General features: G+C 40.9%; 1 protein-coding gene across 2 annotated transcripts in view; it reads right to left on the reverse strand.

The window, feature by feature from the left end:
• Positions 1 to 1,298: 1,298 nt before the first annotated feature.
• The window catches only part of GABRA5 (gamma-aminobutyric acid type A receptor subunit alpha5), a 103,047-nt gene continuing 86,369 nt past the window's right edge, over positions 1,299 to 17,976 (reverse strand). For both annotated transcript variants that reach the window (XM_057543562.1, XM_007179122.2), the window contains exon 11: positions 1,299 to 1,943. In XM_057543562.1, the coding sequence (XP_057399545.1) occupies positions 1,644 to 1,943 (300 nt within the window). In that variant the 3' untranslated portion in view covers positions 1,299 to 1,643. The remainder of the gene's footprint in view (positions 1,944 to 17,976) is intronic.

The raw sequence follows: 17,976 nt of genomic DNA on the forward strand, positions 1-17,976 counted from the left end.
GAATGGATGCTACAGGCATTTATCTGGTTATTTAAGATGAAAGACTTCGGAATATCTGCCTATATGTGTGTCCATGGCCATGACCATGTCTGTGTCCACCAAACATGGTGAGGTGGATGGGTTTTTAAGAATTAGGTACCATGAAGTAATCAATTTAGGCAGGCTTAATTTTGATACCATTTGCTAATGGTCATAATTTCCCTTTTATAAGTCATAGAGGAGACAGAAACTGTTCCTTTTATACATGTTGTTCCTGGATACTTCTTCTAACAGTAAGTAGCGGGTCCACATGCAGTTCTTTGTATCACTCTTTACAAACAGCAAAAGGAAAGCCATGGAGAATTGAGCAGTCACTTTGCCCACAGCAAGCACCCACCTTGGGAACACCTTCAGGTAGAGCTCTATCAAGCAGAGACCCGTAGGGCACTGCACCCTGGAGTTGTATGTGATGGAAAGAACTTCCAATTCTACCTATTCACCTCACTGTGGTTGAAGTCAGCTTTCTCTCTACATACTACCCAGAAGAATTAGATTGGAACAGAGGTGAGCAGCCAAGTGAGACACTTTTTCCCAAGCAATTTCATGATGGGTTTTCTTTACATCATTTTTATAAAATGAGTCAATCCACCCACCAAAATATGAAATATTTTTCAAAATATGACATTTATCCACAAGATCAGTTTATTTTTTATTTTTTAATGAACATTTAAGGTTCATATACAAAAGCTAACAGAGCAATAAGTCAATCATGAAATAACATACAGGGAAATAAAATGGAAAATAACTCATTTACAATTTCTCACCACTGAAGCACTACACACTGGCTGCAGTGAGGTGTGGTCAGTGTTTCAGACAGTGGATGCTCAGGCCAAATGCCAAGACTGTCATCACACTACTTTTTGTTTTAAGATCTTTTCTTTCTTGGTCATTGTTCAGTTAGTGGGGGGAGTTGGAGGGAGAGAAGTAAGTTTCATTCCCACCTCCCCCCCAAAAAATATTTTTTAAGCAGTTAAATTTTTCCTTGGGGAAACATTGTATCTGTTAATCTAACATACCATATATTTCTGTTATTAAATGTCTGCATAAATATTTGTTTATTCTATTTCTTAACATAAGAGCATGCAGTACTTTTAATTTCAGAACAGTAAGAATTATCAAAGGCAATTAGTTTTGTACATAAATGCCCACAGTTTCTTTTTCAATGAAAAATGTGCTCTTTGTGATATTTGTTTCTTGTGAGAGTTGGTCAAGTAATAATCATGGAGTATTTCCTAAAATATTTATTTGCTGGGAAAATTTGTATGAAATGACATTCAAAGTATAAAAAACATTGTTAGGTAACACTTGGAACAGTTAAAAATATACTTGTTTGTAAACTATCAATGTAAGATACTGAGCATCTGAGTGTCAGAGCCATTGTCTCCTGTTTTTCTAGAAAGTGGCTTGATTTATCAATGTGACATCTTTGAAACATCTGACATTATATATAGAAACATCAAGGCAATATTATTTGTACATATTATTAAACATGCAAAAATTTCCTGAAAGATAGTGCCCAAATAAGGGAGGTCCCCCAAGCTCAACCTCTCCTTGGTGCCCGTCACTGAACGTACGGCTGTCTTGGAGTTTGGGAGCATGGCAGCTCATTTTGGAGAGGTAGCCCCTTTAATCACTGGCTCCCTATTCAAATATGTTGCCCAGTAAACTAGGTTGAAAGTGCCAAACAGGACTGGGAATATAATTCGGGACATTTTGTCGATCTTGCTGATGCTGTTGTAAGTCTTTTTGTTTTCAGAAGTCTTGTCTTCAGGTTTTACTGAGGCTGAAGAGGCATTTGAGGTCCCTGCAGGGGTCTGCTCCTTTGGGATGTTTGGGGGGTGGGTCATCTTCCCAGTAGTATAAGCATTTGTTGATTTATTTAGTGTAAGTTCACGCTCCTTTTTCTGCAAAATATAAAAAAATTAAGGGCATGACATTTGCAGGCAGCTGTCAGTTCACTTCTAAAGGTTCTGAAGGTTTATCTCTCAAAAGAGAGAGACAGAGACAGACATAAAGACAGAGACAGAGACAGAGAGGGGTATCAGCTTAGCTCTGGCAGAGGGCAGCCTTCCACAGACTTCTAAGCCTAGAACCCCACATGGCCAGTCTTGGATGTGAAATTTTAGAACAGGCAAAATACTTTATGGTAGAAAAATTCGGAATAGTGGTTACCTTTGTTGTGGTGGGGACAGGAATGGACTGGGAAGGGGCATGGTGACCTTTCTGGAGTGCTGGCAATGTTCTCTATCTTGATAGGGATTTGGGTTATACAGGTGAACATGTTCATCAAACCTCAGCAAAAGTACCCTTAACATTTGTGCATTTTATACCATGTAAATTTTGCTTCAAAAGAATCAAACAGTAAACAAATATTGAACTCTAGTTAGTGATATGCTTACTGAAGTATTTAGTTGGAAATGTACTATTTACTTTGAAATACATAAAAAAATAAGATGTATTGACAGATGGACTGAGGATGGGTGGATGGATGAATGGATAGACATATTTTAGGTAACATAGATAGATAGATAAATGATAGATGGGTGGTGATGACACAAGCTCAGTAAAATGTTAATAGACAGGTTTTCATTTTGTAGTTCTTCAACATTTCTGTAGGTTTGAAATTTTGCATGATAGAATGTTGGGAAAAATTCTGTTCCTTTACCAAAGTAACATAATCTCATTAAATTAAATTTGGAAAACATAAGAATAATTAAAGAAGACATATCACTATCTGAAAAAGATATCTGCATCCCCTTGTTCATAGCAACATTATTCACAATAGCAAAAATATGGTAACAACGTAAATGTCTGCCAATAGATGGTTAAACAAAATGTGGGGTGTGTGTGTGTGTGTGTGTGTGAATATATATATACATATATATATATATATATACACATACACACAATAGAATACACATTGGAATACAATGGAATACTATTCAGCCATAAAAAAGGAAGAAAATCCTGCCATTTACAACAGGGATGGACCTTGAGAGCATTGTGCTAAGTGAAATAAGTCAGACAGAGAAAGACAAATACCATATGATTTCTCTTATATGTGGAATCTAAACAAAACAAACAAACAAAAAGCTGAAATCATAGATACAGAGAGCAGATTGGTGATCACCAGAGGTCGGGGGGCAGGGAGCAAAATGGGTGAAGGTGGTCAAAAGGTACAAACTTCCAGTTGTAAGATAAATAAGATCAGGAAATGTAATGCACAGCCTGGTGACTACGGTTTTTTTTAAAAAAAGAAAGAAAATATATTAACCATTAAAAATATGTGGGAGGGAGCTCCAAGATGGCGGAAGAGTAAGACATGGAGATCACCTTCCTCCCCACAAATACATCAGAAATACATCTACATGTGGAACAACTCCTACAGGACACCTACTGAACGCTGGCAGAAGACCTCAGACCTCCCAAAAGGCAAGAAACTCCCCACGTACCTGGGTAGGGCAAAAGAAAAAAGAAAAAACAGCAACAAAAGAATAGGGATGGGACCTGCACCAATGGGAGGAAGCCATGAAGGAGGAAAGGTTTCCACACACTAGGAAGCCCCTTCGCGGGTGGAGACTGCGGGTGGCAGAGGGGGGAAGCTTCGGAGCCATGGAGGAGAGCACATCAACAGGGGTGCAGAGGGCAAAGTGGAGAGATTCCCACATAGAGGATCGGTGTTGACCAGCACTCACCAGCCCGAGAGGCTTGTCTGCTCACCCGCTGGGACAGGTGGGGGCTGGGAGCTGAGGCTCCAGCTTCGGAGGTCAGATCGCAGGGAGAGGACTGGGGTTGGTTGTGTGAACACAGCCTGAAGGGGGCTAGTGCGCCACAGCTAGCTGGGAGTGAGTCCGGGGAAAAGTCTGGAGCTGCCAAAGAGGCAAGAGACCATTGTTCTGGGGTGCGCGAGGAGAGGGGATTAAGGGCGCCGCTTAAAGGAGCTCCAGAGACGGGCACGAACTGCAGCTATCAGCACGGACCCCCAAGACGGGCATGAGATGCTAAGGCTGCTGCTGCAGCCACCAAGAAGCCTGTGTGCAAGCACAGGTCACTATCCACACCTCCCATCCCAGGAGCCTGTGCAGCCTGCCACTGTCAGGGTCCTGTGATCCAGGGACAACTTCCCCAGGAGAACACACAGTGCACCTCAGACTGGTGCAACGTCACACTGGCCTCTGCCACCACAGGCTCGCCCAACATCCTGTACCCCTCCCTCCCCATGGCCTGAGTGAGCCAGAGACCCCTAATCAGCTGCTCCTTTAATCCCGTCCTGTCTGGGCGGGGAGTAGACACCCTCAGGCAACCTACAAGCAGAGGCGGGGCCAAATCCAAAGCTGAACCCCAGGAACTGTGCGAACAAAGAAGAGAAAGGGAAATCTCTTTCAGCAGCCTCAGGAGCAGCGGATCATATCTCCACAATCAACTTGATGTGCTCTGCATCTGTGGAATACCTGAATACACAATGAATCATCCCAAATTGAAGAGGTAGACATTGGGAGCAATGATGCAGATATTTTTTTTCCCTTTTTCTCTTTTTGTGAATGTGTATGTGTATGCTTCTGTGTGTGATTATGTCCGTATAGCTTTGCTTTTACCATTTGTCCTAGGGTTTTGTCTGTCTGTTTTTTTTTTTTTTAGTATAGTTTTTAGCGCTTGTTATCATTGGTGGATTTGTTGTTTTTGGTTTCGTTGCTCTCCTTCTTTCTCTCTCTCTTTTTTTTAATTACTTAAAAAAATTTTTTTAAGAATTATTTTTTATTTTAATAATTTTTTATTTTATTTTATTTTATTTTATCTTCTTCTTTCTTTCTTTCTTTCTTTTTTGTCTCCCTTTTACTCTGAACCATGTGGCTGACAGGCTCTTGGTGCTGCTGACAGGCTCTTGGTGCTCCAACCAGGCACCAGGGCTGTGCCTCTGAGGTGGGAGAGCTAAGTTCAGGATATTGGTCCGCAACAGAACTCCCAGCTCCACAAAATATCAAATGGCAAAAACCTCCCAGAGATCTCCATCTCAACACCGAGACCCAGCTCCACTCAACGACCAGCAAACTACAGTGCTGGACACCATATACCAAACAACTAACAAGACAGGAACACAGCCCCATCCATTAGCAGAGAGGCCACCTAAAATCATAATAAGGCCACAGACATCCCAAAACACACCACCAGTCATGGACCTGCCCACCAGAAAGACAAGATCCAGCCTCATCCACCAGAACACAGGCATTAGTCCCCTCCACCAGGAAGCTTACAAAACCCACTGAACCAACCTTAGCCACTAGGGAAAGACACCAAAAACAACGGGAACTATGAACCTGCAGCGTGCGAAAAGGAGACCCCAAACACAGTAAGTTAAGCAAAATGAGAAGACAGAAACACAGCAAATGAAGGAGCAAGGCAAAAACCCACCAGACCTAACAAATTAAGAGGAAATAGGCAGGCTACCTGAAAAATAATTCAGAATAATGTATAGTGAAGATGATCCAAAATCTTGGAAATAGAATGGAGAAAATACAAGAAATGTTTAACAAGGATCTAGAAGAACTAAAGAGCAAACAAACAGTGATGAACAACACAATAAATGAAATTAAAAATTCTCTAGAAGGGATCAATAGCAGAATAACTGAGGCAGAAGAACGGAGAAGTGACCTGGAAGATAAAATAGTGAAAATAACTACTGCAGAGCAGAATAAAGAAAAAAGAATGAAAAGAATTGAGAACAGTCTCAGAGACCTCTGGGACAACATTAAATGCACCAATATTTGAATTATAGGGGTCCCAGAAGAAGAAGAGAAAAAGAAAGGGACTGAGAAAATATTTGAAGACATTATAGTTGAAAACTTCCCTAATATGGGAACGGAAATAGTTAAAGACCAGGAAGCACAGAGAGTCCCATACAGGATAAATCCAAGGAGAAACATGCCAAGACACATATTAATCAAACTATCAAAAATTAACTACAAAGAAAAAATATTAAAAGCAGCAAGGGAAAAACAACAAATAACATCCAAGGGAATCCCTATAAGGTTAACAGCTGATCTTTCAGCAGAAACTCTGCAAGCCAGAAGGGAGTGGCAGGACATATTTAAAGTAATGAAGGGGAAAAACCTACAACCAAGATTACTCTACCCAGCAAGGATCTCATTCAGATTTGACAGAGAAATTAAAACCTTTACAGACAAGCAAAAGCTGAAAGAATTCAGCACCACCAAAACAGCTTTACAACAAATGCTAAAGCTACTTCTCTAGGCAGGAAACACAAGAGAAGGAAAAGACCTACAAAAAAAAACCCAAAACAATTAAGAAAATGGTAATAGGAGCTGGTTCAGCCGCGTACACCGTACACCATGCAGATGGTCTCAACAGCATCCCTCTCTTAAGGCTGCATCCTTGGAACACCTCCCACTGTGGGAACAGTGGGCAGAAGTTTTTTGACTGTGAAGCCTGTGGGATCTTAGCTTCCTGACCAGGGATCGAGCCCACACCCCCTGTGAATGTGAATGTGAATTTGGAAAAACCTCTTCTCTTTGATGTGACGAAGCACATTCCCTCCAAAGGAGGAACAGAACTGCTTATGCCATTTTCCTAAAGACAACACACGGCTCAAAGGGACAGAGTTGGAAGTGATGGAGCCAAGCAGAGAAAGGAACCCTATTTTAGAAAAACAATGCAAAACTACAAACCTACAAAATTAGATCTATTTTGCCTGATATTAGTATAGCCACCCTGCTCTATTTTGGTTACTAAGTGCATGGAACACCTTTTCCCATCCTTTCACCTTCAATCTGTTTGGATCAAAAGTGAGTCTCGGGGGATAGGAGAGAAGATGGCAGAAGAGTAAGACGCGGAGATCACCTTCCTTCCCACAGATACAGTAGAAATACATCTACACGTGGAACTGCTCCTACAGAACACCCACTGAACGCTGGCAGAAAACATCAGACCTCCCAAAAGGCAAGAAACTCCCCCCGTACTTGGGTAGGGCAAAAGAAAAAAGAAATAACAGAGACAAAAGAATAGGGACGGCACCTGCACCAGTGGGAGGGAGCTGTGAAGGAGGAAAGATTTCCACACAATAGGAAGCCCCTTCGCGGGCAGAGACTGTGGGTGGCAGAGGGGGGAAGCTTCGGAGCCACGGAGGAGAGCGCAGCCACAGGGGTGCGGAGGGCAAAGCAGAGAGATTCCCGCATGGAGGATCAGTGCCGACCAGCACTCACCAGCCCGAGAGGCTTGTCTGCTCACCCGCCGGGGCAGGCGGGGCTGGGAGCTGAGGTTCGGGCTTCGGTTGGATCGCAGGGAGAGGACTGGGGTTGGTGGCGTGAACACAGCCTGAAGGGGTTAGTGCACCACAGCTAGCCGGGAGAGAGTCTGGGAAAAAGTCTGCAGCTGCCGAAGAGGCAAGAGACTTTTTCTTCCTTCTTTGTTTCCTGGTGCGCGAGGAGAGGGGATTCAGAGCGCGGCCTAAACGAACTTCAGAGACGGGCATGAGCCGCGGCTATCAGCGCGGATCCCACAGCAACAGGGGCACAGAGGAAAAAACGGAGAGATTCCCGCACAGAGGCTCGGCGCCGAGTAGCACTCAGCAGCCCGAGAGGCTTGTCTGCTCACCAGCCGGGGCGGGCGGGGCTGGGAGCTGAGGCTCAGCTTCGGTCGGATGGCAGGGAGAGGACTGGGGTTGGCGGCGTGAACACAGCCTGAAGGGGTTAGCGCACCACAGCTGGCTGGGAGGGAGACCGGGAAAAAGTCTGCAGCTGCCGAAGAGGCAAGAGACTTTTTCTTGCCTTTTGTTTCACGGTGCACAAGGAGAGGGGATTCAGAGCACCGCCTAAATGAACTCCAGAGACTGGAGCGAGCCGTGGCTATCAGCGCGGACCCCAGAGACGGGCATGAGACGCTGGGGCTGCTGCTGCCGCCTCCAAAAATCCTGTGTGCGAGCACAGGTCACTCTCCACACTGCCCCTCCCGGGAGCCTGTGCAGCCCACCACTGCCAGGGTCCCGTGATCCGGGGACAACTTCCCCGGGAGAATGCACTGCGCGCCTCAGGCTGGTGCAACATCACGCCGGCCTCGGCTGCCGCAGGCTCGCCCCGCCTCCTCTGTACCCCTCCCTCCCCGCGGCCTGGGTGAGCCAGAGCCCCCGAAGCAGCTGCTCCTTTAACCACGTCCTGTCTGGGCGGGGAACAGACACCCTCAGGCGACCTACACGCAGAGGAGGGTCCAAATCCAAAGCTGATCCCCAGGAGCTGTGCAAACAGAGAAGAGAAGAGGAAATCTCTCCCAGCAGCCTCAGAAGCAGCGGATTAAAACTCCACAAACAACTTGATGTGCCTGCATCTGTTGAACACCTGAATAGACAACGAATCATCCCAAATTCAGGAGGTGGACTTTGGGAGCAGGATATATTAATTTTTCCCCTTTTCCTTTTTTTGTGAGTGTATATGTATATGCTTCTGGGTGAGATTCTGTCTGTATAGCTTTGCTTTATAATAGCTTTATTTTACTTCACTATATTATAGCCTCTTTCTTTCTTTCTTTCTTTCTATTTTTTCTCCCTTTTACTCTGAGCCGTGTAGACAAAAGGCTCTTGGTGCTCCAGCCAGGCATCAGGGCCATACCTCTGAGGTGGGAGAGCCAACTTCAGGACACTGGTCCACAAGAGACCTCCCAGCTCCACGTAATACCAAACAGCAAAAATCTCTAGGAGATCTCCATCTCAACATCAAGACCCAGCATCACTCAATGACCAGCAAGCTACAGTACTGAACACCCTATGGCAAACAACTAGCTAGACAGGAACACAGCCCCATCCATTAGCAGAGAGGCTGCCTAAAATCATAATAAGGCCACAGACAGCCCAAAATACACCACAAGACGTGGACCTGCCCACCAGAAAGACAAGATCCAGCCTCATACACCAGAACTCAGGCACTAGTTCCCTCCACCAGGAAGCCTACACAACCCACTGAACCAACCTTAGCCACTGGGGACAGATACCAAAAACAACGGGAACTACGAACCTGCAGCCTGTGAAAAGGAGACCCCAAACACAGTAAGATAAGCAAAATGAGACGACAGAAAAACACACAGCAGATGAAGGAGCAGGGTCAAAACACACCAGACTTAACAAATGAAGAGGAAATAGGTAGTCTACCTGAAAAAGAATTCAGAATAATGATAGTAAGGATGATCCAAAATCTTGGAAATAGAATAGACAAAATGCAAGAAACATTTAACAAGGACATAGAAGAACTAAAGAGGAACCAAGCAATGATGAAAAACACAATAAATGAAATTAAAAATACTCTAGATGGGATCAATAGCAGAATAACTGAGGCAGAAGAAAGGATAAGTGACCTGGAAGATAAAATGGTGGAAATAACTACTGCAGAGCAGAATAAAGAAAAAAGAATGAAAAGAACTGAGGACAGTCTCAGAGACCTCTGGGACAACATTAAACGCACCAACATTCGAATTATAGGGGTCCCAGAAGAAAAAGAGAAAAAGAAAGGGACTGAGAAAATATTTGAAGAGATTATAGTTGAAAACTTCCCTAATATGGGAAAGGAAATAGTTAATCAAGTCCTGGAAGCACAGAGAGTCCCATACAGGATAAATCCAAGGAGAAACACGCCGAGACACATATTAATCAAACTATCAAAAATTAAATATAAAGAAAACATATTAAAAGCAGCAAGGGAAAAACAACAAATAACACACAAGGGAATCCCCATAAGGTCAACATCTGATCTTTCAGCAGAAACTCTGCAAGCCAGAAGGGAGTGGCAGGATATACTTAAAGTGATGAAGGAGAAAAACGTACAACCAAGATTACTCTACCCAGCAAGGATCTCATTCAGATGTGATGGAGAAATTAAAACCTTTACAGACAAGCAAAAGCTGAGAGTTCAGCAACACCAAACCAGCTTTACAACAAATGCTAAAGGAACTTCTCTAGGCAAGAAACACAAGAGAAGGAAAACACCTACAATAACAAACCCAAAACATTTAAGAAAATGGGAATAGAAACATACATATCGATAATTACCTTGAATGTAAATGGATTAAATGCTCCCACCAAAAGACACAGACTGCCTGAATGGATACAAAAACAAGACCCATATATATGCTGTCTACAAGAGACCCACTTCAGACCTAGAGACACATACAGACTGAAAGTGAGGGGATGGAAAAAGATATTCCATGCAAATAGAAATCAAAAGAAAGCTGGAGTAGCAATTCTCATATCAGACAAAATAGACATAAAATAAAGACTATTACAAGAGACAAAGAAGGACACTATATAATGATCAAGGGATCGATCCAAGAGGAAGGTATAACAATTGTAAATATTTATGCACCCAACATAGGAGCACCTCAATACATAAGGCAAATACTAACAGCCATAAAAGGGGAAATCGACAGTAACACAATCATAGTAGGGGACTTTAACACCCCACGTTCACCAATGGACAGATCATCCAAAATGAAAATAAATAAGGAAACACAAGCTTTAAATGATACATTAAACAAGATGGACTTAATTGATATTTATAGGACATTCCACCCAAAAACAACAGAATACACATTTTTCTCAAGTGCTCATGGAACATTCTCCAGGATAGATCATATCTTGGGTCATAAATCAAGCCTTGGTAAATTTAAGAAAATTGAAATCGTATCAAGTATCTTTTCCGACCACAACGCTATGAGACTAGATATCAATTACAGGAAAAGATCTGTAAAAAATACAAACACATGGATGCTACACAATACACTACTTAATAACGAAGTGATCACTGAAGAAATCAAAGGGGAAGTCAAAAAATACCTAGAAACAAATGACAATGGAGATACGACGACCCAAAACCTATGGGACGCAGCAAAAGCAGTGCTAAGAGGGAAGTTTATAGCAATACAAGCCTACATCAAGAAACAGGAAACATCTCGAATAAACAACCTAACCTTGCACCTAAAGCAATTAGAGAAAGAAGAACAAAAAACCCCAAAGCCAGCAGAAGGAAAGAAATTATAAAGATCAGGTCAGAAATAAATGAAAAAGAAATGAAGGAAACAATAGCAAAAATCAATGAAACTAAAAGCTGGTTCTTTGAGAAGATAAACAAAATTGATAAACCATTACCCAGACTCATCAAGAGAAAAAGGGAGAAGACTCAGATCAATAGAATTAGAAATGAAAAAGGAGAAGTAACCACTGACACTGCAGAAATACAAAAGATCATGAGAGATTACTACAAGCAACTCTATGCCAATAAAATGGACAACCTGGAAGAAATGGACAGATTCTTAGAAATGCACAAACTGCCGAGACTGAACCAGGAAGAAATAGAAAATATGAACAGACCAATCACAAGCACTGAAATTGAAACTGTGATTAAAAACCTTCCAACAAACAAAAGCCCAGGATGAGATGGCTTCACAGGCGAATTCTATCAAACATTTAGAGAAGAGCTAACACCTATCCTTCTCAAACTCTTCCAAAATATTGCAGAGGGAGGAACACTTCCAAACTCATTCTACGAGGCCACCATCACCCTGATACCAAAACCAGACAAAGATGTCACAAAGAAAGAAAACTACAGGCCAATATCACTGATGAACATAGATGCAAAAATCCTCAGCAAAATACTAGCAAACAGAATCCAATAGCACATTAAAAGGATCATACACCCTGATCAAGTGGGGTTTATCCCAGGAATGCAAGGATTCTTCAACATATGCAAATCAATCAATGTGATACACCATATTAACAAATTGAAGGAGAAAAACCATATGATCATCTCAATAGATGCAGAGAAAGCTTTCGACAAAATTCAACACCCATTTATGATAAAAGCCCAGCAGAAAGTAGGCATAGAGGGAACTTTCCTCAACATAATAAAGGCCATATATGACAAACCCACAGCCAACATTGTCCTCAGTGGTGAAAAAGTGAAACCATTTCCACTAAGATCAGGAACAAGACAAGGTTGCCCACTCTCACCACTATTATTCAACATAGTTTTGGAAGTGTTAGCCACAGCAATCAGAGAAGAAAAAGAAATAAAAGGAATCCAAATCGGAAAAGAAGAAGTAAAGCTGTCACTGTTTGCAGATGACATGATACTATACATAGAGAATGCTAAAGATGTTACCAGAAAACTCCTAGAGCTAATCAATGAATTTGGTAAAGTAGCAGGATACAAAATTAATGCACAGAAATCTCTTGCATTTCTATACACTAATGACGAAAAATCTGAAAGTGAAATTAAGAAAGCACTCCCGTTTACCATTGCAACAAAAAGAATAAGATATCTAGGAATAAACCTACCTAAGGAGACAAAAGACCTGTATGCAGAAAATTATAAGACACTGATGAAAGAAATTAAAGATGATACAAATAGATGGAGAGATATACCATGTTCTTGGATTGGAAGAATCAACATTGTGAAAATGACTCTACTACCCAAAGCAATCTACAGATTCAATGCAATCCCTATCAAACTACCACTGGCATTTTTCACAGAACTAGAACAAAAAATTTCACAATTTGTATGGAAACACAAAAGACCCCGAATAGCCAAAGCAATCTTGAGAACGAAAAATGGAGCTGGAGGAATCAGGCTCCCTGACTTCAGACTGTATTACAAAGCTTCAGTAATCAAGACAGTTTGGTACTGGCACAAAAACAGAAATATAGATCAATGGAACAGGATAGAAAGCCCAGAGATAAACCCACACACATATGGTCACCTTATCTTTGATAAAGGAGGCAAGCATATACAGTGGAGAAAAGACAGCCTCTTCAATAAGTGGTGCTGGGAAAATTGGACAGGTACATGTAAAGTATGAAATTAGAACACTCCCTGACACCATGCACAAAAATAAACTCAAAATGGATTAAAGACCTAAGTGTAAGGCCAGACACTATCAAACTCTTAGAGGAAAACATAGGCAGAACACTCTATGACATACATCACAGCAAGATTCTTTTTGACCCAGCTCCCAGAGAAATGGAAATAAGAACACAAATAAACAAATGGGACCTAATGAAACTTAAAATCTTTTGCACAGCAAAGGAAACCATAAACAAGACCAAAAGACAACCCTCAGAATGGGAGAAAATATTTGCAAATGAAGCAACTGACAAAGGTTTAATCTCCAAGATTTACAAGCAGCTCATGCAGCTCAATAACAAAAAAACGAATAACCCAATCCAAAAATGGGCAGAAGACCTAAATAGACATTTCTCCAAAGAAGATATACAGATGGTCTACAGACACATGAAAGAATGCTCAACATCATTAATCATTAGAGAAATGCAAATCAAAACTACAATGAGATATCATCTCACACTGGTCAGAATGGCCATCATCAAAAAATCTAGAAACAATAAATGCTGGAGAGGGTGTGGAGGAAAGGGAACACTCTTGCACTGTTGGTGGGAATGTAAATTGATACAGCCACGATGGAGAACAGTATGGAGGTTCCTTAAAAAACTACAAATAGAACTACCATACGACCCAGCAATCCCACTACTGGGCATATACCCTGAGAAAACCATAGGTCAAAAAGAGTCATGTACCAAAATGTTCATTGCAGCTCTATTTACAATAGCCAGGACATGGAAGCAACCTAAATGTCCATCGACAGATGAATGGATAAAGAAGATGTGGCACATATATACAATGGAATATTACTCAGCCATAAAAAGAAATGAAATGGAGGTATTTGTAATGAGGTGGATGGAGTTAGAGTCTGTCATACAGAGTGAAGTAAGTCAGAAAGAGAAAAACAAATACAGTATGCTAACACATATATACGGAATCTAAGGGAAAAAAAAAAAAAAGGCCATGAAGAACCTAGTGGCAAGACGGGAATAAAGACACAGACCTACTAGAGAATGGACTTGAGGATATGGGGAGGGGGTGGGGTGAGATGTGACAGGGTAAGAGAGTGTCATGGACATATATACACTACCAAATGTAAAATAGATAACTAGTGGGAAGCAGCCGCATAGCACAGGGAGATCAGCTCGGTGCTTTGTGACCACCTAGAGGGGTGGGATGGGGAGGGTGGGAGGGAGGGAGATGCAAGAGGGAAGAGAAATGGGAACATATTGCATATGTATAACTGATTCACTTTGTTATAAAGCAGAAGCTAACACACCATTGTAAGGCAATTATACTTCAATAAAGATGTTTAAAAAAAAAAAAAAGAAAATGGTAATAGGAACATACATATCGATAATTACCTTAAATGTAAATGGATTAAATGCTCCCACCAAAAGACACAGACTGGCTGAATGGATGCAAAAACAGGACCTGTATATCTCCTGTCTACAAGAGACCCATTTCAGACCTAGGGACACATACAGACTGAAAGTGAGGGGAGGGAAAAAGATATTCCATTCAAATGGAAATCAAAAGAAAGCTGGAGTAGCAATTCTCATATCAGACAAAATAGACTTTAAAATAAAGACTATTACAAGAGACAAAGAAGGACACTCCATAATGATCAAGGGATCAATTCAAGAAGAAGAAAAAACAATAGTAAATATTTATGCACGCAACATAGGAGCACCGCAGTACATAAGGCAAATGCTGACAGCTATAAAAGGGGAAATCAACAGTAACACAACCATAGTAGGGGAAGTTAACAGCCCACTTTCACCAAAGGACAGATCATCCAAAATGAAAATAAATAAGGAAACACAAGCTTTAAATGATACATTAAACAAGATGGACTTAATTGATATTTATAGGACATTACAGCCCAGAACAACAGAATACACTTTCTTCTCAAGTGTTCTTGGAACGTTCTCCAGGATAGATCTTATATTGGGTCACAAATCAAGCCTCAGTAAATTTAAGAAAATTGAAATCGTATCAAGTATCTTTTCCAACCACAACGCTATGAGACGCTAAGAGATATCAATTACAGGAAAAAAATATGTAAAAAGTACAAACACATGGATGCTAAACAGTACACTACTTAATAAACAAGAGATCACTGAAGAAATCAAAAAGGAAATAAAAAAATACCTAGAAACAAATGACAATGAAAACACAACCACCCAAAACCTATGGGATGCAGCAAAAGCAGTTCTAAGAGGGAGGTTTATAGCAATACAATCCTACCTTAAGAAACAAGAAACATCTCAAATAAACAACCTAACCTTACACCTAAAGCAATTAGAGAAAGAAGAACAAAAAACCCCCAAAGTTAGCAGAAGGAAAGAAATCATAAAGATCAGATCAGAAATAAATGAAAAAGAAATGAAGGAGACAATAGCAAAGATCAATAAAACTAAAAGCTGGTTCTTTGAGAAGATAAACAAAATTGATAAACCAAATAAAAAAAGGAAGAAGACTCAAATCAATAGAATTAGAAATGAAAAAGGAGAAGTAACAACTGAAACTGCAGAAATACAAAGGATCATGAGAGATTACTACAAGCAACTCTATGCCAATAAAATGGACAACCTGGAAGAAATGGACAAATTCTTAGAAATGCAAAACCTGCCGAGACTGAACCAGGAAGAAATAGAAAATATGAACAGACCAATCACAAGCACTGAAATTGAAACTGTGATTAAAAATCTTCCAATAAACAAAAGCCCAGGACCAGATGGCTTCACAGGCAAATTCTATCAAACATTTAGAGAAGAGCTAACACCCAACCTTCTCAAACTCTTCCAAAATATAGCAGAGGGACGAACACTCCCAAACTCATTCTACGAGGCCACCATCGCCCTGATACCAAAACCAGACAAAGATGTCACAAAGAAAGAAAACTACAGGCCAATATCACTGATGAACATAGATGCAAAAATCTTCAACAAAATGCTAGCAAACAGAATCCAACAGCACATTAAAAGGATCATACACCATGATCAAGTGGGGTTTATCACAGGAATGCAAGGATTCTTCAATATTCACAAATCAATCAATGTGATACACCATGTTAACAAATTGAAGGAGAAAAACCATATGATCATCTCAATAGATGCAGAGAAAGCTTTTGACAAAATTCAACACCTATTTATGATAAAAACCTTCCAGAACATAAGCATAGAGGGAACTTACCTCAACATAATAAAGGCCATATATGACAAACCCACAGCCAACATCGTCCTTAAAGGTGAAGAACTGAAACCATTTCCACTAAGAGCAGGAACAAGACCAGGTTTTCCACTCTCACCACTATTATTCAACATAGTTTTGGAAGTTTTAGCCACAGCAATCAGAGAAGACAAAGAAATAAAAGGAATCCAAATCGGAAAAGAATAAGTAAAGCTGTCACTGTTTGCAGATGACATGATACTATACATAGAGAATCCTAAAGATGCTACCAGAAAACTCCTAGACCTAATCAATGAATTTGGTAAAGTAGCAGGATACAAAATTAATGCACAGAAATCTCTTGTATTCTTATACACTAATGATGAAAAATCTGAAAGAGAAATTAAGAAAACAATCCTGTTTACCATTGCAACAAAAAAGAATAAAATACCTAGGAATAAACCTTCCTAAGGAGAAAAAAGACCTGTATGCAAAAAAACTATAAGACATTGATGAAAGAAATTTAAGATGATACAAACAGATGGAGAGATATACCATGTTCTTGGATTGGAAGAATCAACATTGTGAAAATGACTATACTCAATATCAAAAAAACAAACAACCCAATCCAAAAATAGGCAGAAGACCTAAATAGACAGTTCTGCAAAGAAGATATACAGATTTTCAACAAACACATGAAAGAATACTCAACATCATTAATCATTAGAGAACTGCAAATCAAAACTACAATGAGATATCATCTCACACTGGTCAGAATGGCCATCATCAAAAAATCTACAAACAGTAAATGCTGGAGAGGGTGTGGAGAAAAGGGAACCCTCTTGCACTGTTGGTGGGAATGTAAACTGATACAGCCACTATGGAGAACAGTATGCAGGTTCCTTAAAAAAGTAAAACTAGAACTACCATATGACCCAGCAATCCCACTACTGGGCATATACCCTGAGAAAACCATAATTCAAAAAGAGTCATGTACCACAATGTTCATTGCAGCTCTATTTACAATAGCCAGGACATGGAAGCAACCTAAGTGTCAATTAACAGATGAATGGATAAAGAAGATGTGGCACATATATACAATGGAATATTACTCTGCTATAAAAAGAAATGAAATTGAGTTATTTGTTGTGAGGTGGATGGACCTAGAGTCTGTCATACAGAGTGAAGTAAGTCAGAAAGAGAAAAACAAGTACCATATGCTAACACATATATATGGAATCTAAATAAAGGAAAATGGTCATGAAAAACCTAGGGGCAAGACAGGAATAAAGGCGCAGACCTACTGGAGAATGGACTTGAGGATACGGGGAGGGGGAAGGGTAAGCTGCGATAAAGTGAGAGAGTGGCATGGCCATATATACACTACCAACTGTAAAATAGATAGCTAGTGTGAAGCAGCCACATAGCACAGGGAGATCAGCTCGGTGCTTTGTGACCACCTAGTGGGGTGGGATAGGGAGGGTGGGAGGGAGCGAGACACAAGAGGGAAGAGATATGGGGATACATGAATATGTATAACTGATTCACTTTGTTATAAAGCAGAAACCAACACACCATTGTAAAGCAATTATACTCCAATAAGGATGTTAAAAAAAAATATGTGAAAGATGAAAAGCAGAGGGGAAGTGCATGGAGAAGGATCAAGAAGAAGCAGTGAAAAGTGAGGTGGAATAGGAGTGCATATGTACCCAGATGCAGGGAGCACAACGACCCCGGGGCCAGTGAGGGTGACCACAGCGTCAGAGCAGAGCAGGGCCTGTGGGCCACTCCTCAGAAATGGTACGGTTCTGTGCAGCCCCCGTGGTGCCATGCACACACACCTGTTGGGCTGCCAGAAGAAGCCCATCAGCATGAT

This window comes from Balaenoptera acutorostrata, chromosome 3 (genome assembly GCF_949987535.1).
Source record: "Balaenoptera acutorostrata chromosome 3, mBalAcu1.1, whole genome shotgun sequence".
NCBI lineage: Eukaryota > Metazoa > Chordata > Mammalia > Artiodactyla > Balaenopteridae > Balaenoptera > Balaenoptera acutorostrata.